Source organism: Notolepis coatsorum (assembly GCF_963971535.1).
Source record: "Notolepis coatsorum genome assembly, chromosome: 1".
Taxonomy (NCBI): Eukaryota; Metazoa; Chordata; class Actinopteri; order Aulopiformes; family Paralepididae; genus Notolepis; species Notolepis coatsorum.
This window is the reverse complement of record NC_140165.1, coordinates 38,992,822-39,019,496: the sequence shown is the minus strand read 5'-3', so window position 1 is coordinate 39,019,496 and position 26,675 is coordinate 38,992,822. Positions and strand designations below refer to the sequence as shown.

Below are 26,675 nucleotides of genomic sequence, written 5' to 3'. Positions count from 1 at the left end.
AAAGAAAAATAAGACAATGAAAAAGATAATAATTAATTTAAAAGCTATTTTAAAAAGGTAAGTTTTGAGCAGTGCCAACCGAGTCTGCTGTCCTAACAGACTTGGGGTCTGTAGGGTAAGCACTTATTCCCTCCACCCTGAACATTAATGGAGATGTATGGGCCTTTTAAGTCAGTGATAAAAGTGTCTTTCAAGGATAAGTGAGCTCCTGCACTGATTATTATAGTTCAATATTCAATATTTGATCACCAAAACCCCCCAAAAAGCATAAAAAGGCCCCTCCCCGCCCAAAAAGGGCCCCCAAAAATAGCACAGGCCCAGTGCCCTTTTCAGCCTTTGAGCACCTGCCCCTCTAAAGTCCTGTGCACGTCCCTGGACATATGTACAATGTTCGATGCAGAATAGACGTAACTGAGTTACCATATAATATACAATACTATGCAGTGTACTAATGTACAATACTATATAGTGCAAGCAGAAATGGGATGAGGTACAATTTAGGTACAATTTACAGTAAGGTGTACGAGTTGTAGTGCAGTCCTTCATCAATAAATATAAAGTGTGGGGAGTGGGTGCTACAGTGTGTTTGTTTAAAGTGAGTGTGTGCTATAAAGTGTGTGGGGTGGGTGCTACAGTGTGTTTGTTTAAAGTGAGTGTGTGCGTGTGGATGTGTGTGCTATGTGCGTTTGATGGTTGTTGTTGTGTAGTGTTCATTGTTCGTTTAGCAGCCTGATGGCCTGGGGATAGAAGCTTCTTCTGAGTCTTTCTGTGCTCGCCTTAAGACTCCGGTATCTCTTGCCTGACCGCAGCAGTTCAAAGAGGCAGTTGTTCGGGTGACTGGAGTCTTTTATTTTTTTTTTATTGATCTTTTCCCCCCTCCATTTTCCTCCGATTTTCTCCCATCCCAATGTTAGTCGTATGCCAATTCCCAGTCCCTTCCTGGTCGCTGCGCACTTACCCCCCACAGTCAGATCATCTGGGAGAGTGGAGGCTACCACGTGCTTCCTCCGACACACGTCCAGCCAATCACCGCTTCTTTTCACCTGGCAGCGCGGATTCTCATCGAGAGGGCGTAGCGTGTGGGAGGACCACACTATCCCCCTCAAGTCCTATCCGCGCTTAGCAGGCGCCCCGACCGAACTGTAGGAGTCGCTGTTTACAACGACCCGGACCCACCCCGCCAGCTTCTCCCACCCTCTAATACAGCCAATTGTATTAGTGCAGACGGCCAGCCAAGCTGGTGACAACCCCGGAGCTGTGAGCTGGATTCGAACAGGCGAATCCAGCTCACAGCTCCGGGGTTGGTGACGAACGCAATCTCCGCTCGGCCACCTAACCGCCCCGGTGACTGGAGTCTTTAATGATTCTCTTAGCCTTGCCCCTGCACCGCTTGTTGTAAATGTTCTGGAGGGTGGGGAGCCCCCCTCCAATTGTGCGTTCGGCTGAACGTGTCACTCTTTGTAGTCTGCTTCGGTCTTGTGCAGTGCTATTCCCAAACCAGGAGGTGATGTTGCCAGTCAGGATGCTCTCTATTGTACATGAGTAGAAGTTCTTAAGGATCTTCTGACTGACTTGGAACTTCCTTAGGCGCCTGAGGAAGTAGAGGCGTTGTCGTGCCTTCTTCACAACACTGTCAATGTGTGTGGTCCATGTCAAGTCCTCGGATATGTAGGCTCCGAGGTACTTAAAGCTGTTGACTCTCTCAACCGGTGCCCCGTCGATGCTGAGGGGGCTGTAGTCCTTGACCCCCGACCTCCTGAAGTCCACAATCATCTCCTTTGTTTTGCTGACGTTCAGGGAGAGGCTGTTTTCCTGGCACCATCCCGCCAGGACCTTGACCTCTTCCAGGTAGGCCCTCTCGTCGTTGGCAGAGATCAGGCCCACCACAACTGTGTCGTCAGCAAATTTGATGATTGTATTGCTACTCCGCTGAGCCACACAGTCGTGTGTGTACAGGGAGTAGATGAGGGGACTCAGAACATAGCCCTGGGGGGCCCCTATGTTGAGGGTGATGGATGAGGAGGTGCAGTTGCCTGCTCTCACCACCTGGGGTCTGCCCATCAGGAAGTCCAAGACCCACTGGCAGAGGTCATAGTTCAAGCCCAGGTCCCTGAGCTTGGCTATGAGTATGGAGGGGACTATGGTATTGAATGCCGAGCTGTAGTCGATGAATAGCATTCTCACATAGTTCCCCTTCCTCTTGTCCAGGTGTGATGCTGCTGTGATCAGATTACTTAATAACTAGTTACTGGCATCACTGGTGGGGGGGCATGTGTGCATGTTGCATGCATGTCTCTTCTAGTTTCTTGTAGTTCAGCAAGTACAAACACATCATCATCTCTCTATTTATCTACAGTATCTCATCTCACATTTGTATGGAATGACATGGTGGTGTATGCTTGTGTGTATGTGTGTGCATGCATGCTTGTGTGTTTATATGAGTGTGTGTGTGTGTGTGTGTGTGTGTGTGTGTGTGTGTGTGTGTGTGTGTGTGTGTGTGTGTGTGTGTGTGTGTGTGTGTGTGTGTGTGTGTGTGTGTGTGTGTGTGTGTGTGTGTGTGTGTGTGTGTGTGTGTGTGTGTGTTTCATGTAGGGTACACACTGTACAGTAGTGTTAATGGCTACATTGTTGGCATGGTTCAACCAACCTTATTGGAGCTGAATCATAATTAAATCATAATGTGTGCATTATCATGTTCCACTAGCCAGGCTGTAGAGGACAACGCACATGTCCCAATACGTGTTATAACATTAAAGGAACACGCCGACATTATTGGAAATGCGCTTACAGTACCATCTTCTCCAGAGTCGGACAAGTAGATAGACAAGTAGATCAGCTAGCGTAGCTGTTGGCCAAAAAACCCTTTTTCTGACATTTAAGCTAGGCTAGCTAATCCGCATCCTTTTCCATTAATTTGTGCTAAGCTAGGCTAGCTCATCCGTATCTTTTTCCATTAATTTGTGCTAAGCTAGGCTAACTCATCCGCATCCTTTCCCATTAATTTGTGCTAAGCTAGGCTAGATCATCCGCATCCTTTTCCAGGCACGTGCACACATAGAGCCCAAGGGATGCTTGAGCACCTGCCCTTTTGAGCCTCATAAAAAAGTGCCCTTTTAAAAAGAAATCTTTTTTTTCTTTTCTTTTTTTACCGTTACGCATATAGACTGCCCTTCCAACTGAAAAATGTCAGGATAGAATCAAAATATTTGGTAAAGAGAGAGAGATGCCCCATATTCCATTGCAGTTTGCACGGCCTCCTCAGCGTGCCTCTCCGCGGACCTATACATTTTATGCATAGCGTGGGTGGTGATGATGATGATGATGATAGAAACCGCTGTGGCGCATACAGTTGAATGCTGGTATTACACTCACTGAGGGAGACGAAGAAGTCAAGTCCGATGGGATTTGGGAATCTCAAATACAAATCGGGATTGGAATAGAAAATGCATTTATATTAAACAATACAGAATATACAGCACTTCTTGGGGTCTGTAGGGTAAGCACTTATTCCCTCCCCCCTGAACATTTATGGAGATGTATGCGCCTTTTAAGTCAGTGATAAAAGTGTCTTTCAAGGATAAGTGAGCTCCTGCACTGATTATTATAGTTCAATATTCAATATTTGATCACCAAAACCCCCCAAAAAGCATAAAAAGGGGGGCCCCCCGCCCGAAAAGGGCCCTTAAAAATCGGGCTATAGTGCCCTTTTCAGCCTTTGAGCACCTGCCCCTCTGAAGTCCTGTGCACGTCCCTGTCCTTTTCCATTCATTTGTGCTAAGCTAGGCTAGCTCATCCGCATCCTTTTCCATTCATTTGTGCTAAGCTAGGCTAGCTTGCAGCCGGAAAGCTTTCTGCTGAACACACAGAGAGTAAATTGGTATCTTATCTTCTTGTCTGACTCTGGAGAAGACAGTGAGCGCATTTCCCATAATGTTGGCGTGTTCCTTTAAGTGTAGCGGAAATACTGTATAGAGCTTTTCTTTGCTTCAGCACTAATTATCATCGGATATACACAGCTGTGTGTGTGTTGGGGGGGGGGGGGGGGGGGCTGTTATGTACTTGCTGTTATTATTAATTAATTATGTCTTCATCACATGCTATCATTACATACGTTTTATTATTGTAAATATTATGCTATTGAGAGGAGCAAAGTCACACTTCAAGGTTTTTCCTTGACATTGACATTTAATTGGCTGGAAAATTTGCAATAATCAAATTAAATAAATTAAAGCCTTAGTCTATAAAAACTAAACTGCTTGGCATAATGAAAAAGAAATATAGTCTGTGCAGTATATAAAATAATAATTATATATATATAAATTGTTTTACAAAATAGCCTTTTTATACAGGCCTAATCAAAGTGAAATCGGTTGCTCTTGAAAAGATAAAAGAAATAAGGCCCTTGTCAGTGTAGACCTTTACATGAAGTCTTAAATAATTAACAGAATTGCTTCTGTTGCCTTTGGATTAACATGAACAAAAATAAATGTAAAGTCATTTGAGGTTTAATAAAAGCACAAGACACATGAAAAAAGCAATAAATAAAACAGTGCCTTCACTTTAAGTATGCATTGATCAAATTAAATAAACAACCATATCCAGTCAAAGCTAAAACACGACTTACACCCAACAAAAATAGCTTCTGTGGTCCAAGCCATAACACAAACTAACATACCTGGATGTTTGAATGATATGAGTGCAACACAAACTAAAAATACCTGGGGCTTTGAATGATATGAGGCTCAACCTGCTTTAGGTTGTGTGACAGAAAGACCAACATGTCCACATTCTTTGGCAACAGAGAATGTCTTGTTTTGCTTACAAAAAAGCCAGCATTTGAAAGAAATGCACTCTGAAGGGGTTGAAGTGGCAGGGATGCAAAGCAGTTGCGTGGCTACAGCTGCCAGCCGTCTTTTAAAAAGTCCTCCAGTTCCTTCTGTTATTAGCTGCATCAACTGAAAACAGGTGTTTTAAATGGTAAATGGACTGCATTTATATAGCGCTTTTATCCAAAGTGCTTTACAATTTGTTCCTCACATTTTACCCGTTCACTCACACACCGACGGCAGAGGCAACCACGCAAGGTGCCAACCTGCACATCGGGAGCAATTAGGGGTTAAGTGTCTTGCTCATGGACACTTCAACACGCTGCCCGGCAGGAGCGGGAATGGAACCGGGAACTTCCAGATTACCAGACAACTGCTCTACCTCCTGAGCCACTGTCGCCCCTTTTATCCACATCAACATCCGGCGTCTCATAAAAAAACACTTGACTCTATGATGATAAAGCCCATTACAGATAACAGAAAGACTGTCATAACTGATGCTGTAGTCTGATGCATTGCTCAAGACACGAGGCGCTGACTGCAAGGCACAGTGACATACGGGACGGAAAATGTTGCCTCATCAAGAAGCGTATAGTTCATTTCCTGGGCTAGTTCATATTTTTGTAAAAAAAAAAAAAAAAAAAAAAAAAAGATTTTGGTGTAGATTACCATGGCAACGATTGAAGCTCTGAAGCATCCGGGTCAGCCTTTAAAGGGGAACTATCTTATAAATGGCCTTTTTGAGTGTTTAGCATTGTTTCCTAGCTATGTGAACTTGTATTAATATGATCTATGTCTCAAAATTCTCATATTGGCGCATTCTTCCAATTCTCCTCTCACAATATTCACCCTCACTGAACTGAGTCATTTGAAAATGTGCGCGATATGTGATGTCAGAAAGACACCGCTGCATGATAATGTTCAGGTGAAGACGACGCTGCGCAGTGGTTTAGGAGCCCAGGCTCAAAACGGCTCGAGATCTTGAGGTAGAAAAATGCTGTTTTTGAGGACTTGATTAGAAATACAAAACAATGAATAAAAAAAATATATATATTACAGAGGTGTTCCATAGACTCACAGGAATTGTGTAAAAGTGCCCAAATAGTGAAAGAAATAGTAAAATAGTTCCCCTTTAATAATAATGATTAAAAATAATCACAATTTCATGTGAGTTTCTCGAGTGCCGGCTACAAAAAGAACAGCAGGAGTTACTGGCTCAAAGACGAGTGAGCATTTTCTCTCATCTCTTCATCCAAAAATTGTTTTATTCATTTTGACATGAATACTTCATTTGTTACTATAGCAACTGGAGTAGAGAATTAGCATTTGTGTTGTTCCCTCTTAGGGAATGATACACGGGACAAATCAATCCTTTCCGGTGCATTTCGTAGACGTTGACATGTTTTCTTGGTATTCGGTCTAGTGATTCTAGAACGCCGCAGCTCTCAACGATCAGTGGCCATCGTTCCTGAGAATATTCCGTTCTCAAAATGCTAGGTGTGTGACTGTACACCTGCTGCAAGGGTTAGTAACAGTGACCAAGGCCTCAGCACTGTTGCTTTGACATCACAGTAGTAACTTTCTATTATAGAGTAAATAGTGTTGTGTTGCTGGTTTGTCCCACTGCGCTCCGTCACGTGTGTATCTGTCACATCTCACCGCCGGCTCGTCTCCTCACATCTCTTCCCCGTTTCCCCGTGACTTTTCACAGAGGAGACGAGGATGAGAGGCAAGGATGAGAGGAGAGAGAGATGTGGAGGAAGAGACACACGCCTATAAACCGTTGGAATGGATCCCAGAGTTTAGAACAGCCAATAACAGGAGACATAAAGGCGTTCATGAACTGGGTATTGGTATCAATTGGTGATATAGAGTGGCTAAATGTATTAATAGGAAAGTGTTTATTACTTTAATGGTTTAAGAGATTATTACTTGTATTACTTGTAATGGTTTTATTTATAGTAATTTGGTGTGGCCAGTTACGCATCACATTGTAGTCATTCAGGCTTTCCAGAATGTGAGGGATGATATGTGTTACGATTGGGGGTGCTATGAGGGTGAGAACACAGTTGCAGACCAGCAAGAGAGGAAGCAGAGATGGCAGGGTAACGTGGATATATATATAGGCTTTACTTGGAGAACGACACGTTACAAAACGGAACATAAAAAGGCTCAGCCGAGCTGGCTCTAATACAAAACGAGACTGAAGGACACGAAAAACAAAGAGGAACCAAAACGGAATACTAAACTACTTACAACACTTAATGACAACAAGGCAAGGCAAGGGAGACACGACGAGCAGGGGAACACCGGGGTACAGGAGAAACTGACGCCACAAGGAAGTGAGGACAGACCCACACTTAAATACAACACTAATTACAACGAGCAACACCTGGCAAGGCCAGGCCAAAACACAGAATCAATCAACACCAAACTAGACACAAAAAGCAACATCACACACAACAACCAGACAGGGAGAGACATCAAACAAAGACAGGGATGGCCCAAGATAATAAGTAAGAAGAGATTAACTCTATTATCTTAAACCATACCAAGATGGCCACCTGCACCATCTGGCTCCTCTGGCCACTAGAGGGAGGTAGGGGACCATGTAGGCCACCACTGTCAGGAGGTAGGGACTGTCCAATGTCAAGGGCTGGGCCTGGGCACGTTACAGATATGGGCTCAAAGAATAATGATGACCATTAAAGCTGTAAAAGGATAGAACAATCACTGTCACTCAATCTAAAAGAGCAAGTGGACTATTGGATTATTAGACCATTAGATGCAGCATTATTGAGACACCAGAATGCCTGATGAGATGAGAAAACTCAGTCCTTGAGTCCTGCATTTTGAGGTGGGCATTTGCCTTTTAATTTAAGATGCAAAGCAAGTATGATAAAGAACATCTTGCCTGTGGCCTCTTCTAGTCTAAAGCTGGCCCTGCTGACGTGACAGTAGAAACCTTTGGAAAGTCGATTTGAAACGCAGCAGGGAGCCTCTGCAACCTTGAAATGCCCACCACCCCCTCTGTGTCCCTATGCAGACATGAATCATACTTAATATAAAGTAAGGTATGGTAAAGTATGGTATGGTATGGTATGGTATGGTATGGTATGGTATGGTATGGTATGGTATGGTATGGTATGGTATGGTATGGTACAGTATGGTAAGCTAAGATAAGGTAAGGTAAGGTAAGGTAAGGTACGGTAAGGTAAGGTAATGTATGGTATGGTGAGATTAGGTATGGTAAGCCAATGTATGGTATGGTATGGTAAGGTATGATAAAGTAAGGTAAGATAAGTTACGGTAAGATAATGTAAGGTAAGATAAGATTGTTATGATTATGTGCAACTACATCGATGAGCTCTGAAATCTCTAAGACAGTGGACACGACAGTTCCAGATGACTCATGTATTTTAATGTGACCGACGAACATTCCATGCAATGCCAGTGGTTGACAACCATACAGTCAAATGGAGAGATGCTTTGGGGCATGCTACACACACACACACACACACACACACACACACACACACACACACACACACACACACACACACACACACACACACACACACACACACACACACACACACACACACACACACACACACACACACGTATGGATGATACATTTATTTAATAAGAATGTTCTGTGTATAACTTGTTCATATCTTGTGTATGATTATCTTTGGAATTGACATTCACGTTGAGAGAGAGAAAGGGGGAGAGAGAAACAAAGAGATACAGAGCAACGTGTGAAGAGAAAGTGTGGAGTGTGGAGAATGAAACAGACAGAGATAAAGACAGAGGGAAACAACAGATCCAGAGAGAATAGGGAGGGAAATAGTTACAAGCGGAACAAGCAACTCACATACCAAGAGAACACTCCAGTAGAGACCAGTGTGAGAGAGAGAGAGAGAGAGAGAGAGAGAGAGAGAGAGAGAGAGAGAGAGAGAGAGAGAGAGAGAGAGAGAGAGAGAGAGAGAGAGAGAGAGAGAGAGAGAGGGAGAGAGGGGGAGAGAGAGAGAGAGAGAGAGAGAGACAGACAGACAAACAGACATACATATATATATATATATATATATATATATATATATATATATATATATATATATATATATATATATATATATATATATATATATATATATATATATATATATATATATATATATATATATATATATATACGGCATCGGAGGACACACAGGAAGTGAATCAAGACTTTAAAGTGCTTTAAAGATGGAAATCATGTCAAAACAGTGCAATGATGGATCTCTGGATGTGACCAAAACAAAAGCTGTCCACATCTGTCTGTACATACCTGCATTATAATCCTCTATACATGTCTGTAGATACTATATCTATATCTGTACATATCTCTTACCTACTCTTACTAGTTACGCTGCTGGCCAGTATGACTTACTACCATAGTGTCTTTATACCTGTATCACTGTATACACTACAACTCTGTACATACATCTTATTGGCACTATTACTCAGTAGTACTCATTTAAATATTGTATACACAGCTTAATCAGCTGGACATTTACATTTAGTCATTTAGCTGACGCTTTTATCCAAAGCGACTTACAAGTTCTGCACGACAAGTCATCAGGAAGGTGAGTAACAATGTTCATCAAAGTGTTGAGTGCTACAGTGTAGGTTAGTTTATTAGGACATTGTACTATTGCACTTTACTGTTACATTTGCACTCTGGTTGGAAACTTATTTTCGTTGTACCATACATTTGAATTAGCCTAGTGCTGTCAGGCGATAAAAAAAATTTATCGAATTAATTTGTATAACCCTGATTCATGCTTTTGTCTCATCACGTCTGGACTACTGTAATGCACTTTTTTCAGGCTTACCTAATTCAAGCATCAAAAATCTTCAACTCGTGCAAAATGCGGCTGCACGGATACTAACTAGAACTAGAAAATTTGATCACATCACACCAGTTTTGTCCGCCCTACATTGGCTTCCTATCCAAGCCCGCTCTGACTTTAAAGTGCTACTCCTCACCTACAAAATTTTAAATGGGCTTGCACCGCTCTATCTATCTGATCTCATCTCCCGATACTCGCCCGCTCGTGCTCTGCGCTCACAAAATGCGGGGCTTCTATCGACCCCTAGGGTTAAAAAGAAATCCGCCGGCCACAGAGCCTTTGTCTACCGTGCTCCCTACCTGTGGAACAAATTACCTGCCGTCATCAGGGGCGCCTGCTCTGTCGAAGCTTTTAAATCCCTGCTTAAGACTCATCTTTTCTCTCTCTCCTTCAACCTACCTTGATCTCACCTGGTCGGGGACTGACCTTTAGATTAATCTGTGTAGTTTAGTTATGGTACAGGGTACTACATGGTACCACTGGGTAGTTTACTATAGGGTAGTTTAGTTAGGGTACAGGGTACTACATGGTACCACAGAGTACTACTTGGTACTGCATGGCATTACAGGGTACTACATGGCTTACATAGCTCTACATGGCACCACAGGGTACTACATGGCACTACAGAGTACTACAGGATACTACGGGGTACTACATGGCACTATGGGGTACTATAGGGTACTACATGGCACTACGGGGTACTACATGGCACTACAGGGTACTACATGTCTGCTCCTTTGCAGCACCACAAACATGGGAACTCTCTAACTCTTCCCCCCCCCCCCCTCTCCCCCCCTCCCTCCCCCTTCTCTCTGAGTACCCGTCTCCTGGCGCTGACCAAGGTGATGGATGCCTCGGGGTCTTGGCCAAGCTTGTAGTGACTGCTCTACATGCACCTCCGAGGCATTGGATCAGTTATTCACCGCCGTCTGTCCGTGGTCCTGTCAACTGATTAACAGACTGTTAACAGATTAACAGTCAACGCGGTTTCATTGCTGGGTTAAGTACTTCTATTCTATTCACATAATACGCTTACTTCATATATCTACTCCATTCACATATATGCCTACCACTTGTATCTATTGCTATGTCCGCCTACTACAATCTCATGAGCTGTCTAACGCCTGTCCCGTCTCCCTGTCTTCCTATGACTTGCTGTCCTGGAGTGTTGACCGGAGTGTTGGACGTCCCGTGACGAAGGCCGGGAGATTGCGACCCCCTCTGCGTGCCCCCCTGTCTTCGGAGGTCTCGTAGTGGTGACCGGAGTGCCGGATGTCCCGCGATGATGTCGGGGAGTTCGCGACCCTCTCTGCGCCACCCCCCTTCCCCCTGTCTCCGGCTGTCCCTGAGCAACGACCGGAGTGTTGAATGTCCCGTGACTAAGACGGGGAGGACGTGACCCTCTTGCGCCGCCCCTGTGCCTCAAATAGATCCGCTATCAACTCTATCTTTAATCTTTCAAAATGTTCAGTTGCTATCGCTATTAGCTCTATCTTTAATTTTTCAAAATGTACAGTTGCTATTGCATGCACTCATCTGTGTTTCACCACACACATGAGTGCATGCTTACCAACTGTCCGTCTGCAACACTACTATCACCGACATCTAAGAAGGGAGATCCCCCCTTGAACGGCCCTTCTAAGGTTTCTCTCCTCCACATTGCCTGTGGAGCTTTTTTTCCCTATTGTTAGGTTTTAGTGAGTTTTTCCTTACCTTCGCGTGGGGTATGTCTGGGAGTGCTTGCATTCTTTCATTTATTTGCATTCATCTAAAAAATGTTTGGACCCTATGGTGTTCTTGTTCTGTTCTTGACTTATTGTTATGTTGTCTTCTTGACTTGTTTAAAGAAGACCTGTACGGCCCATGGGGACATTAACGTGTGTTGTCGGGCCCTATAAATAAATTTGATTTGATTTGATTACAGGATTTGTAATTAATTAATCGAATTAATCACATTTTAATCGCATAACCATTTTAGGCCCGGTATTCTACATTCTATAATCATATTTCAAATTGCATGTGTCCGGATGGCAGAATTAAATACTGTATCTACAAAACCTTCTGTTTAATCATCTTCCATTTATTAATTTGCTTAGATTTTCCAGGTCTGGTACATTTTTGCATGGTGTTATTAGCAGTCAAAGATAAAAAAATTTTTTATTGATATTATCATTTGGTTCATTACAATTTACTCAAGCCTAGTAACAGACACAGTATTTGGGAATACATTCCCTGAGATCCATAGATGTCCCTAGAATCAGATACCAAGAACATGCAAATGGACCATATTAAAAAAAGTCTGTAAATGTGTATTCTACGTTCTTATGGAATGAATGAGATAAAAAAATTATAATAATTTTATGAATTTTTAGTTAATTTTTATAACGCGATCATTTGCTGTGTAATTAATTAATCTAATTAACGCAATAAACTGACAGCCCATTTTGAATCTAATCTAATCTAAAAAAAAAAAACACTGAGGATCTTGCGGATCACCACTTTAATTATACTATTGATGAAAACTGCGTGACGGAGCACAGCGGGACAAACCAGCAACACAACACGACTCCATAATAGAATTGTTGTGATGTCAAAGCAACAGTGCTGAGGCCTTGGTGAGAGAGAGCGAGAGAGAGAGAGAGAGAGAGAGAGAGAGAGAGAGAGAGAGAGAGAGAGAGAGAGAGAGAGAGAGAGAGAGAGAGAAAAATAACCTTCCCCAGAGGACAGCTCCATGTCCTTCCTCCTCCTCCTCCTCCTCCTCCTCCTCCTCCTCCTCCTCCTCCTCCCCGATATAGCGACGCGTACGTGTTGCCAAATGACCCTGTGGGACCTCGGTGGAGAAGACAGACATTTTAATACCCAGTTAGCACCCGTGAGAATACATTGAAAAAATACATGAACCGTCCCGCCTTTTGTCACACCCCGGTGGACAGAGACGCTCCAAGACGACCTTTCAATTCCATGTCCGATGAATCCCTTTTCACCCGTACCGCCACAGGTGTTCCGTACGCGTTTCCTCCCGGGGGTGACCTCGTTTGTTGTTGGTTAACCTCTTGACCCTGTGTGAAAAAGAAAAAAGATGTGATGATAAATAGAAGTGAGACCAACCACGTCCCGTTTGACTGCTCTGTTCCCTGCGGACTGAGACCACTGTGTTGTAACTGTGCTGCCCTGCAGAAGCTACAGAACTACTATTTATTTAAAAAAAAATTAGTTTATGAGTGAAATTTTACTTCTCAATATCTGTTTTATCTTGTAACAAAGTTACAGTGTTCAATCTTGCTCTGTTCTTTAGAGAATTGCACAGCAGTGTAGGCCTACCCCCGGAGTCCCTCTGTAACCATCGCACAGATTATACAATCAAAGTTTTGTTCAATGGGATTTTCTCAGTTATTATTCAGATTACAGTACTTCACAAAGTGAAAGTTATATCTATGACAAAAAGGGATTTAACAGTCTGGGCTCAACATCCAATTGGTCGATCCTTTTTTGAAAAAGCAGAACAAAGGAGAGAAAGCAGCAGGTGACTCATGACTTATTTTCTATGGAAACAGATAAGTTAGCTCCCTGTTGGAGTTGGTGGTTGTAAATGGTAAATGGCTGCATTTATATAGCAGCTATTATCCAAAAGCGCTTTACAATTTGTTCCTCACATTTTACCCATTCACTCACACATTCGCACACCGATGGCGGAGGCGACCGTGCAAGGTACTGACCTGCTCATCGGGAGCAATTGAGGGTTAAGTGTCTTGCTCAAGGACACTTCGACATGCTGCCCGGGAGGAGTGGGAATCAAACCGGAAACCTCCGGATTACCAGACGACTTCTCTACCTCTTGAGCCACTGTGAAGTGAAATTAGCACTTAGACCAGGGGTCCCGCGGGCCAATTGCGGCCGGCTGGATGATATTTTGCGGCCCCCTACTTGACATCAAAGTTTAGTGTTAGTGCGGCCCGCGTGCAACTTTTTGCCGAGTCATTGCGCGAGTTGGAAGTTTTATTTATTTTATCACTTGTAGGCTACCATAGCGCAGGCTCATGACAGCAACGTTACGTTAGTGACTTGGTTGAAACGTGATTCCAGAGTGATAAAGTGGAAGGAAATCCTCAAAATTCTCCGCTATCTCCTCTGCAAGCAGTGCTCTGCATGTCCGGCTGTACTGCTCCACTGTCTGTGTCTGTCTACTCTGGTCCAATCACATTCAGCGTGATCCACCCACAGTCTGCGAATCAGTGGCAGAGTAGGGCGGGTCTTCACGGAATGTGTGTCGTCTCTTTCAACGGGTCCGAGTCAGAGAGAGAGTTGACAGCGCATCTACAGGTAGTTTAATCTGCAGGTACTGTAGCTAGTAACCTCGTTCCCAGTTTTATCTCTGTGAGATAAATGTAGCTAGTAACCTAGTTTCGCCAGCAGGCAGCCAGCAGAAAAATATGGCATGTTCAAAGATGGCCAGTAAAAGAAAAGTCGACAGTGAAAATCGTTGCAATTCAAAGTGAATGGACTGAAAACTATGCGTGCATCCTCCCAGCACCAAACCAATGTGCCTAATATGCCAGGAAATGGTAGCTCTTGTGAAGAGTGGCATATTTGAAACGCCACTACGAAACAAAACACAGTTATTTTGATGCAACCTTTCCTCATAATTCAGTGCTAAGAACCACAAAAATAAATGGAATGAAATCATCATATCAAGCTGCAAGCAGAATTATTGTTAAATCTATGTCACAACGAGAAAAAGCAACCAAGTCCTCACTCAGTTGTATGGGTTTTGGCTAAACACAAGAAGCCATTCTCTGATGCATACATAATAAAATAATGTATGACTGAAGTGATGGAGACCATGTTTGAAGGCAAACAAAAGCAAATCCTCCTCAGATAGCACAGCAACCAGAATAACTGAAATACTGGCTGGCGATTTGATTAAACAGCTTTGTGATAGAATAAAAAAATGCACAGTGCATTTCCATAGCTGTGGATGAGTCCACTGACACCACTAAGAAGCCTATGTTCTGAAGAACCGTTCATGTTCTGAAATGGTATTGCTAAAGATTGAGAAGATTGGATCAGTTGTACTTTTTTTTTGAATACTTGAAACCCTTTTTTTGTGGAATATTTGATGCGGCCCAGCCTCACCCAGACTCTACCTCCAGCGGCCCCCAGGTAAATTGAGTTTGAGACCCCTGACTTAGACCCTCTACCGTGGGTCAAACATGTCTGGTTGGACCGGTGAATCCTGGGCCCATATTTTTATCACACTAATAGGAGTACTGATCTAGGATCAGTGCCTCAGGTCACGTGGTCATCATCTCACTATGGCTTCAGACCCATCTGGTGTCAGGTCAGCACTCGTCCACACACAAACACACACACACACACACACACACACACACACACACACACACACACACACACACACACAAATCGTATCATCAATAATGTGTTGCAACCATGATAACTTAATAGAATAGAATAGAATAGAATAGAATAGATCTTTATTGTCATTGTTACAGTTGTTACAACGAAATTTTAAATGCAGCCCTAGGTGCTAGTAAAAATATAAAAACACAGTCCTAAACACAGTATTAAATATAAAAACAGGAGTAAGGCATAAATAACATTAACATAAACAGGGGGGTGTAAAAGATAATTGCACTATCCCTTAATGTTGTGTGTGCGTGGGGGGGGGGGGGGGGTGCAAGGGAGACTGTTGTTTTAAATTTTAGCTTAGTTTAGTGCACATATAGCCCTAGGATAAAAACTAAACTTCAGTCTGTTAGTCCGGGTGGGCATGACGCTGAAACGCCTGCCCGAGCGCAGCCATACGAGGTGTTTGTTGCCCGGGTGGTGTGGGTCTTTCAGTATTTTTACTGCTTTTTTAAGGCAGCAGGAGTTGTATAGTCCTTCCAGTGAGGGGAGAGGGCAGCCGATAATTTTCTGGGCCGAGTTGACGACCCTCTGGAGCGCCTCCTCTCTGCGGCTGTGCAGCTGAGGAACCACACGTTGATGCAGTAGGTGAGGATGCTTTCCACGGAGCAGCGGTAAAAAGACACAAGCAGGTCCATGTGACGTTACTTTAGCTCTTGTACACTTACAGCATAGCGGGGGGCGTTAAGAGCACTGTGCGTGGGTGTGCTCTGTATGTGTGTGCTGTCTGTGTGTGCATGTGCAAGCATGTGTGTGTGTGTGTATGTTTAATTGTGTGTGAGTACGCGTTTTTGTGTGTGTGTGTGTGTGTGTGTGTGTGTGTGTGTGTGTGTGTGTGTGTGTGTGTGTGTGTGTGTGTGTGTGTGTGTGTGTGTGTGTGTGTGTGTGTGTGTGTGTGTGTGTGTGTGTGTGCCTCTGTGGCCCCTTTGAATTGCCATAAGTATAGCGCCCCAGGCCTAGGATGAAATGAGGAAGAGAGAGAGAGAAAGAGAGAGAAAGATGGTGAGAGAGAGAGAGAGAGAGAGAGAGAGAGAGAGAGAGAGAGAGAGAGAGAGAGGGAGAGAGAGACGCATGAATATGTCTGCTGCAGACAAATCGTGTCAGAAAAGGTGCTGACAGCCTGTGAGACACCGTTTAAATGAAGCCAGAATCAAGCGTGAAATCGGATGTATGAATATTTGATGAGATGTTTTTTCAGCGACTTTTAAATCATGCTCCGCTAGTTCCGACAAGTATGCAGAAGTGGAATATGTTGTCAAATTAGATGACCCCACCCCCAAAATCGACCTTTCTGCACTGAATCTATTCTAGACCTGTAGACCTAAGATGTACCGTTCCCTTGACTTTTTTCAGACATTTTAGGAAGCAGAAGCTAAGTTCCGTGTACTTCATATCGCTTTGCCCCACTGCCTTTGTACTAGGGCTGTAACTAACTATTATTTTGTTATCGATTAATCTGTTGATTATTTTATAGATTAGTGGATTAATCTAAAGAGTAATTTACCAGAAAACAACATCAATTGATTCTATTTGCAATTTAATATTTCAAAATGTTTTACTAGTATCCTCAGGTCACATGGGTAGTTGCCTCTTTGACACCACCTACTGAATACCCAGAGTAGGAGATGAGCCATGAAGTTTATTTATGTCTATAAATGCTGTGTAGTGTGGATGCCTACTGAACATGAGTAGGGTGAGTAACCTACATGCCATTACTGGTTTTTATCTATTGACTCATTATAGCTACTTTATTATCTTGAAATAATATAGCACCCGCCCGTTACTATGACATTGTTTATCCTTACATACACTGTATCCATGCCTGTAGCTAAAAAAAAAAAAAAAGGGAACAACATTAACTTTTTAGCTTTAGATTTAGATCTAGATCAGCCAGAGATCTTTTTTACCAGCCAAAAATTATAAATAGCTTTTTTGTACATCTCCATGAATTATGTATTGTGTGTTACCTCTCCACTCCACGCTATGGTAGTGCTTGTGCCAGCACAGGAGATATGATAAAAAATCTGTGTGGGAATGGCGTCTCTCAGTGTCGGTCTGTGAATAGGAGAGCGGAGCAGCCGGTAACCAACGGAGCATGAGTGACTCAGCTAGCAAACGGTTAGCATAGCGTTGTACCCGGTTAGATAAGTGTAGCTAACCGGTAGTGTAGCATATAGCTAACTGTTAGTGTAGCGTAGAGAACTCTGCTTATACAGTAACTGTATAGCGTGGGCCAAACGATAGCCTGTGTAATAAAACGAGCATTGTGAATACCGTGTGGACATCCCTCTCCCTGCTAGCGAATAATTTTACAATCGTTACAATATGGTATGTATGTTATGACTTAGAACATCTGCCATTTCCACCACAAAAGGCATAGGCCTACAAGTAACAACAATACGATCATGCATCGATCATGAATATTCAAATCGACAACATTTCATCGTCGATGACATCGACATGGTCGACGAATCGTGACAGCCCTACTTTGTACAGATACCTCTAATACAACCAATACATATTACTTACGTATATTATGCCTAATACTCCTAATGAGTCGGTTTTGTCTCCTTTGTTCTACATGGGCAAAACACAGAGTCGGGGTACCTTGTACACGCAGATACTGCTAATAATCTGCTAATGAAACTGATTCCGATTCAAGTGCCATTTAAATAAACGTTTTGAGATACTTTGTCGGGGGGGATTTCCATTGTAGCTGACGTCATGATCGATCTACTCTATGACACTCCAGAAGGAAACAGTGGTGCTTTCTATCACAGATATACTGTATTATTGTACATGTATGTTATAGGTGGTTGGTGGTGCCCGCGAAGCAGATGCCGCTGGGACTTGTAGGGAATTGTAGGGACACGACAAGAAGATAGACCAGTTTTCTCTCTGTGTGTTCAGTAGAAAGCTATCTGGCTGCACGTTAGCCTAGCTTAGCACAATGAATGGAAGCGGACATGGCCGGTTAGCCTAGGCCAGGGGTCGGCAATTAGGTTTGCCCACGGGCCAAATTTTCCCCAAGCCATTGTGTGGCGGGCCAATGATAATGACATTTTTTTAACTCTGTCAAAATAAACGACATATACATGTTTCCACTGTCTTTTTTCTATTATAAAGTGCCTCTCACACAGTGCATAACACATGAACAGATCAGTCATTTGATTTTAATGCAGGTGCTCGCATTATAAATCGAATGTATTATTATTAGTATAACACATGAACAGATAAGTAAGGGTGCATTTGATTTGAAGCACCGACGGCGGGTGTATTATACATCGAATGTATTATTATTATTATTATTATTATTATTATTATTATTATTATTATTTATTATTATTATTATTATTATTATTATTATTATTATTATTATTATTATTATTATTATTATTATTATTATTATAACACATCAACAGATCAGTAGGGTGCATTTGATTTGAAGCACCACAGCGGGTGTATTATACATCGAATGTACAACTCACCATAATGCAGGCAGACCTGGGCTTATTATTGTTTCTGCTTCCTCCTCAATCCATGCTAATGTTTGAAATATGTCAAATGTCCACTCGCGTTGAATGCCCACCCATGTCCACCCAACTTGAACACAGTTGCTTGCTTCATTGAACCCATTCTGCAATCGGTTAATAAAGTTTTCAATCAATCAATCAATCAATCAATCAGCCTCGTGTTGCCATGTGAACACGCAAGAGACACGTTTTGCGATAAACCCGTATTTTAAATATGACTCCTCGTTTTGTTTGTGTCTTGGAAGTCGTAGTTTCCTCTTCTGGCGCCTGAGTTGGTATTTCCTCTTTGCAAGAAGCTACCTAAAGATGTTTAATTGCATTACTGTTTAATGCCAAATTGTATTTTTCATTTAATTCAAATACCTATAGCGCGGCGCCGTCATTTCAGGAGCTTCTTCAAGCACTCTTTTTCTTTAAAGTTAATTGCACTGTTTTTCCATTGTTTTTTATTGCATTACTGTTCACATGCATGTGTGGTGCCGTCAGTCATGACTCGAGTAAAGATAAAGCTTGAATGATTTACTGAACTGGTGTTTTTATTTCATGGACTTGCGTGTTTCCCATTTCAGCACCAGCGCTGTCCACCTCACTTTGAGCAAGCCTATAGCACAGTACATTGCACTCACCTGTTATTCACTCTCAACATGGATAAAACATAAAGTATGCATATAATAAAAAGAATATATATATATAATATTAATATAATATAATATAAATATAATAATAATAATAAAAAAAAGATTAAAATAAAATAAATATCATATTCTCAAAATAAACTGACGGGCCAGAAATTATTGCTGGCGGGCCAATTTCGGCCCGCGGGCCGCCTATTGCCGATCCCTGGCCTAGGCATTGTCCAACTAACACCTCTCCCGAAGGCTAACCGGCCATGTCCGCTTCCATTCATTGTGCTAAGCTAGGCTAACATGCAGCCAGATAGCTTTCTACTGAACACACAGAGAGGAAAACTGGTATCTATCTTCTTGTCTCTCTCTGGAGAAGACGGTAAGTTAATTTGCCAAAAGGTTGGCATGTTCGTTTAATGCCTTGAAATACACAAAGTACATCACAGTGAGAAGACATAGTCGCTTCTCAGCCTCAGAGCCCTGTGCGTTCCAAGGCTGTGGTGACTCGGGTGCCGGAACAACGGAGAGAGGTCGATGCTCTGACCAACGAGAGCAAACGTATCCGGTGCATCATAACGGCAAATGTCACATAGTATAAGCTGATCTACTGTACGCTGAGAGGTCACTTTCCTCTGTATCTGAAACAACCTGCCTGCTAACCCTGTCCCTCTCCTCTCCGTATCTGAAATAACGAAAGGTTATCCTATAACCTAGTTATATGAATACTGGCAGAGCGTCTCGCTCCTGCCATTATGAGATAACTCTTATCTCCTAGCACCTACTGTGCTCATGAACAAACAATTTGCACTCATGCACGTGACCAGGCCACACCCCAGCGTCCTCCTATAAGACGCCGGACATGGTCACACTCTACCTTCCTCGGGGAAAAAAGTTTCCAACATTGAAAACCCAACCAAGGGACCTCAGGGCGCTAAGAGCGAGACGCTCTGCCAGTATTCATATAACTAGGTTATAGGATAACCTTTAGTTATATATCATACTGGTGATCGCGTCTGGCTCCTGCCATTATGAGATATGGGACAGAGCGGACGCGTGACCCGACAAGTGTACCCCCTGAGGGCCCCGTAAGCCCCACTACCAGGGAGGAGGGGAGACCCGTCCACCCGCCCGTCCTAACGAAAGGGGGGATACAGTCAACTCCACCAAAGTACGAAAAAGGGGGAACCAGAGACCCCTGAAAAACACACAGCACAGGCGAGACCACGTGTGACACATCACCCCGTGGCACACACCTACACACCCCTGCTAGCCCAGCAAAGGCGGGACGCAGGGGAGGTCCCAGACATCAGAACCGCCTGGGAGACAGAACCCCCACTCATGTCCACGAGAGAAAACTTAACGAAGGGACCCAGGGAGGACCAGGAGGTCGCAGCACAGATGTCCTCCACCGAGGCCCCCCTAACAGGGCAGCAGCCCGAGGGGGGACCTGTCCAGCCAACGTGCAGCAAAAGGCAACGCCCCCGCACAACCAATGTGACAGGTGCTGCTTGGACAGCGCCTCACCCGTGCAAGGGCCACCGTAACAGCAAACAGTTGAACGGAAGCCCTGAGAGCCCGAGTCCTGGGGTAAACCCCCAGTGCACGGACAGGACACGACAGGTGAAGGCCCGCCTTCAACTCACTAGCGTGAGGAGGCGGACGAACGCCAGAACCACAATATCCCTGGAGCGAAAGAGCTCCGGATATTCTTTGGCACAAAGACGGGATTAGGCCTCAGAGTCGCACCACTATCGGCCGAATAGACAGGCACTCAGGCCGCACCGAGAGAGCACACAGCACACCCACGCGTTTAGCAGAGGTGATGGCCAAAAAGAACGCAGTCTTCAAGACAGCAGATCCAATGTCACCTGCTCAATAGGCTCAAATGGGGCCTCCGACAACCGGCCCAGGACCAGTTGGAGGACCCACTCGGAGACAGAATGTTCCACAGGCTTGAGACGCAGAGCGCCAAGCAGGAATGGTCCACGAGAGGGTGGCTGAACAATGTTCCGCCCCCACACTCGACCATACGCCACTCCCCAGCGTAAGCCGCGGTAGAGGACGGAGCGCGCGCGTACCGGATAGCGTTAACCACAGAATAGTCAAGACGCATCCCCACCAGATTCACACTGTCAGCAGCTAAGCCTAGAGGCTGCCCCAGAACAGGAGGCAGAACAGAGTTCCGCGTGCCTGAGAGAGGGCCCGCGGTGACCACGGAACAGGCCATGGCGGGGCCACCAAGAGCTGAATCAGGGCCGGGGACCACACAGCTGAGCCCCGGCCCGGCACGACCAGGACCAAGTCCCGCGCTCCCGACGTACCCGCCCCAACAGCTGAGCTATCAGGTGTAAGGGGGGGAAAGCGTACAGATCCCGGACGGCCACGGAATCGGTCCCAGACCTGCCCGACTATGTCTGGACGTAGTCCCCACTCTTCAGGGTGAGGACCGCCCCGCGACATCACACCTGCACCCACATTCACCCTGCCGGAGATGTGGAGAGCCCTCAGGCAGAGCAGATGGAGAAGCCCATAGCCAGAGCCCGACCGCCGCCCGGTGCAGACGGGGGGAGCGCACTCCTCCCTGTCTGACAATATACAACGCTGACGTCGTGTTGTCCGTCCTGACCACAACATGCGTGCCCACCACAAGGTGGTCGAGCCGTTTGAGGACCAGAAGGACTGCCTTCAATCCCAACACATTGAATGTAGTGCAGACCGGGAAGCATGGCAGCTGCCCCCTACTGCGTTGGTCCGACACGTTCCCCCCCATCCCATGAGGGAGGCGTCGGTGAAGACCGTGACGTGTGACAGCCTGCTGCCCAAAGGGACCCCGCAGGTGAGGGCACCATTAGACACCGATTGACCGTCAGCATGAATGGTTAAGAGGAGGGAAGACCTTTTAGTAAAGACAGCCCTCGGCGGGGAACAAGAATGGAGACCCAGCATTGTAGCATTAGCATTAGCCGCGTGCACTAGGATAGTTGGGAAAACACCCAAAACAGAGTCATGACGACCATGTTCTCCCAAATAACCTGCCCCTCGCGCCAATACACAACTCGGCTGTCTCACGGGACAACGAGCAGTATCACAAATGCTAGCATTAATGCCTGGCAGCGCAGGCCCTACCTGTGTGCGACCTAGCCCGACAGCTAGCCGCCGCACAACGTCCCTCGATCCACTGTCACGAGACGAGGAAACCCCAGGACAGGCCGATGCGCTGTTAGGATGTGCCGAGAAGATTCCAGGGGCTGGTGAATCTCCGGCGAAAACCCAACATTGTGTAATTTCTCTCTGTATTTCATAACAACTAGTTCATGGAGTGCACTGCAGCGTCCATGTTGGAAACAAAAAAAGAGGAAGGTAGAGTGTGACCATGTCCGGCGTCTTATAGGAGGACGCTGGGGCGTGGCCTGGTCACGTGCATGAGTGCAAATAGTTTGTTCATGAGCACAGTAGGTGCTAGGAGATAAGAGTTATCTCATAATGGCAGGAGCGAGATGCGATGACCAGTATGATATATAACCTGCCTAGTGCCTACTAACCCTGTCCCTCTCCTCTCCGTATCTGAAATAACCTGCCTACTAATCGTGTCCCTATTCTCTCTGTATCTGAAATAACAACCTGCCTACTAATCGTGTCCCTCTCCTCTCCGTATCTGAAATAACCTGCCTACTAATCGTGTCCCTCTCCTCTCTGTATCTGAAATAACAACCTGCCTACTAATCGTGTCCCTCTTCTCTCTGTATCTGAACTAACCTGCCTACTAATCATGTCCATCTTCTCTCTGTATCTGAAATAACCTGCCTGCTAACCCTGTCCCTCTCCTCTCTTGCAGTCAAACCAACTGTGATTGATGTGGGGATTTATGTCAACAGTATCGGTCCTGTGTCGTCCATCGATATGGTGAGTTGTAGCATTTACACACTCTGTGCCCCTCTCTCATGTGTTCCCTCTCTCTCTCCCCCTCTCTCTGTCTTTCTCTCTGTCTCTCTCTTTCTCTGTGCTCACTCTCTCTCTCTCTTTCTATCCATGCTTGTCACCCTCTCTCCATGTCTTTCTTTATCTGTGCCCTCTCTCTCTCTCTCTCTCTCTCTCTCTTTCGTTCGCTCTTTCTCTCATTGTCTGTCATTGACAACTCTTTATCTCTTTCCCTCTTTCTGTGCCCACTATTCTTTCTTTCTCTCTCTCTCTCTCTCTCTCTCTCTCTCTCTCTCTCTCTCTCTCTCTCTCTCTCTCTCTCGCATGCGCTCTCTCTCTCTCTCACACACGCACACACGCACACACACACACTTGAATCACTTATGTATGTCAGCATACAATTACAAATAGGCAAGGGACACATACATGATCATTATTCTAAATTAACTCAGACAGCACAATAGCAACCGGGTTAGAGCATACAACATGACCAGACAGACAGCACAATAACAACTGGGTTAGTTAGAGCATACTATACAACATGACCAGACAGACAGCACAATAACAACCGGGTTAGAGCATACAACATGACCAGACAGACAGCACAATAACAACTGGGTTAGAGCATACAACATGACCAGACAGACAGCACAATAACAACTGGGTTAGAGCATACAACATGACCAGACAGACAGCACAATAACAACTGGGTTAGAGCATACTATACAACATGACCAGACAGACAGCACAATAACAACTGGGTTAGAGCATACTATACAACATGACCAGACAGACAGCACAATAACAACTGGGTTAGAGCATACTATACAACATGACCAGACAGACAGCACAATGACACATACACTCATAGCTGCATCATTCCTTCCCTTCAACAAGATATGAATAATTTAACGTTATCGAAAATCAATACAGTACAAAGATAGATGGAGAGAGTGTGTGTGTTGTTTTGTGGAGCGGGCGACTATGTCATTAAAGCATCCAGGCTGTGGCAAATGCTCGGACACTGTTGTCCATCAGAGGGGCTCCAAAATTGTACGGCCTAAAAAAGATGTCTCTTCAGAGTTTCTTTGGCTGTCATGATATCGGAACCATTTATTTGGGTGCTATATTATGTTTTTTAATTCAATATGGAGCGTCATTTTCAAGGGGTCACTATGGCACCAGAAATAATGTTTTTTTTAATAGTTTGAATAGGTATGATGTCGCTACACATAGTAGTCATGAACTAGCAGCCTTGTGAAATCCCCTTCCCTGTGTACTGATGTTTCATTAAGGAGAGAGAGAATTTCATATTTACCATCATAAATAGACTGGAGATTGCTGGATTCAAGAAGTTCTGGTTATTTATTCAAGAGCTTGTCCTCTGTCATGTTGTCATGATGCATGGGTTTATTTTCACCCTGATTTCCAACTTTGCTCCCAGTTAAATACAAAATTGTGTCACTCCCCTTCTTTCTCCTATTGTTCAAATCATTTCAATATGGGTGTATTCATTAACACATTTCAACCAATGATTTCAAACTGAAGACTGGCACCTCCTCACTTCATTACGTTTGCTCACATGTGCTCCTAGTGGTTACATTTGAAATTACCTTTAATATTTGTTAGTTCCCCAGAGCTACATCAAAAAGATACTAATTTACAATATTACAATATATTTAACTTTTGGTTCCTCTCAGTCTGCTGGAGAACAAAAACCTACCTTCTGGTGAAACTCACAACTTACATTTCAATAGACTAACAATCTGTCAGATACTCATGTGTACTCTTTCAGAACCAGAGTCAGACAGATACTCATGTGTACTCTTTCAGAACCAGAGTCAGACAGATACTCATGTGTACTCTTTCAGAACCAGAGTCAGACAGATACTCATGTGTACTCTTTCAGAACCAGAGTCAGACAGATATGCATGTGTGTACTCTTTCAGAACCAGTCAGACAGATACTCATGTGTACTCTTTCAGAACCAGAGTCAGACAGGCAAACAGACAGGGGGAGCTCTGTTGTCGTCTTCTATTACCCTGCCCATACCTGTACCTCCCCTCCCCCACGCTGCTATGACGACCGGATTTCCCCAAGGGGATCAATAAAGGAATATCTTATCTTATCTCGATGCCCATTGTGAGGATGTGGCCAAGCAGTGGAACAACTTTAGTCAAGAGGCAGGTTGTTATCACCCGGTGGTTGGTTTTTATTCTCTTGGTTCTTTTGCTCACCAGTGGGAAAAAACTGGCAAAAACCATATTTATCATAATTAAATACAAAAATACAAAACGATTACACTTTCTATGAACAAAATATCAACAACTGGGCCCTTGGCTAAGGGAACTAGCTCCAGCACGGCTGAGTCTCTCTCCAAGCCTGCTTCTACTTCTCCCTGAGAGGAGCTTCCATCCCCGGCTTTATCCTGGAATCTCCTCCTACAGGGACAAACCAAAAACACAACAATAAATTCATTAATACAGACATTATTTTTTTTCTTGGTATCTGATTCTAGGGACATCTATGGATCTCAGGGAATGTATTCCCAGTGTCAGAAATACTGTGTCTGTTACTAGGCTTGAGTAAATTGTAATGAACCAAATGAGAATATCAATAAAAAAAATTATGTATCTTTGACTGTGAATAACACCATGCTAAAATTGACCAGACCTGAAAAATCTAAGCAAATTAATAAATGGAAGATGATTAAACAGAAGGTTTTGTATACAGTACTGAATTCTGCCATCCGGACACATGCTATTTGAAATCTGATTATAGAATATCAGCGGCTGGGTGGCGTAGCGGAGATTGCGCTCGTCACCAATGCAAGAGACTCCGGTCTCGACTCCCCGAGTCAGCGTTGCCTGCGGCTTGGGCCAGACGTCATACTATCTCAATTGGCAGAGGTAGCAGGTGGAAAGTCGATGGGTGGGGATTAGACGTTGTGGACAGCGACTCCTACAGGTCGGTTGGGTGACGCTTGTACAGCAGAGACAGGAAGTATCGGGGGCAGCGTGAGCCTCCCACGCTTTACTCCTCGCCACTGAGAGTCCTCGCTGTCTGGTGAAAAGATGCGACAGGCTGCCTCCTCGTGTACCGGAGGCAAGGCTTCTATCCTCACTACAGCCGACCAGTGGGAGGCATAGTCTAGCAACGTTCAAGACAGGGGAGGGGAGAATTGAAGGGGAGAATTGGCGATACGAAATTGGGATGGGAGAAAAATAGAAAAATAACGAGAAAAAGTGGATAAAAAAATTACGAATATAGAATATCAGGCATAAAATGGTTATGCGATTAAAATGCGATTAATTCGATTAATTAATTACAAATCCTGTAATTAATTAGATAATTTTTTTAATCGCCTGACAGCACTAATTATTTTATACATTCAATAATTCTGTACAACATGGATACGTCACTCCATACTGATCTACCATCACAAAACACGAA

At 44.2% G+C, this 26,675-nt stretch overlaps 1 protein-coding gene across 1 annotated transcript in view; it reads left to right on the top strand.

Annotated features, from left to right (window-relative positions):
• The window catches only part of LOC311227907 (gamma-aminobutyric acid receptor subunit gamma-3-like), a gene marked incomplete at its 3' end in the record, with an annotated part of 512,827 nt that overhangs the window by 117,163 nt on the left and 368,989 nt on the right, over positions 1-26,675 (top strand). Inside the window, exon 3 of the mRNA XM_084313766.1 lies at positions 23,140-23,207. Within this exon, the coding sequence (XP_084169892.1) occupies positions 23,140-23,207 (68 nt within the window). The remainder of the gene's footprint in view (positions 1-23,139; positions 23,208-26,675) is intronic.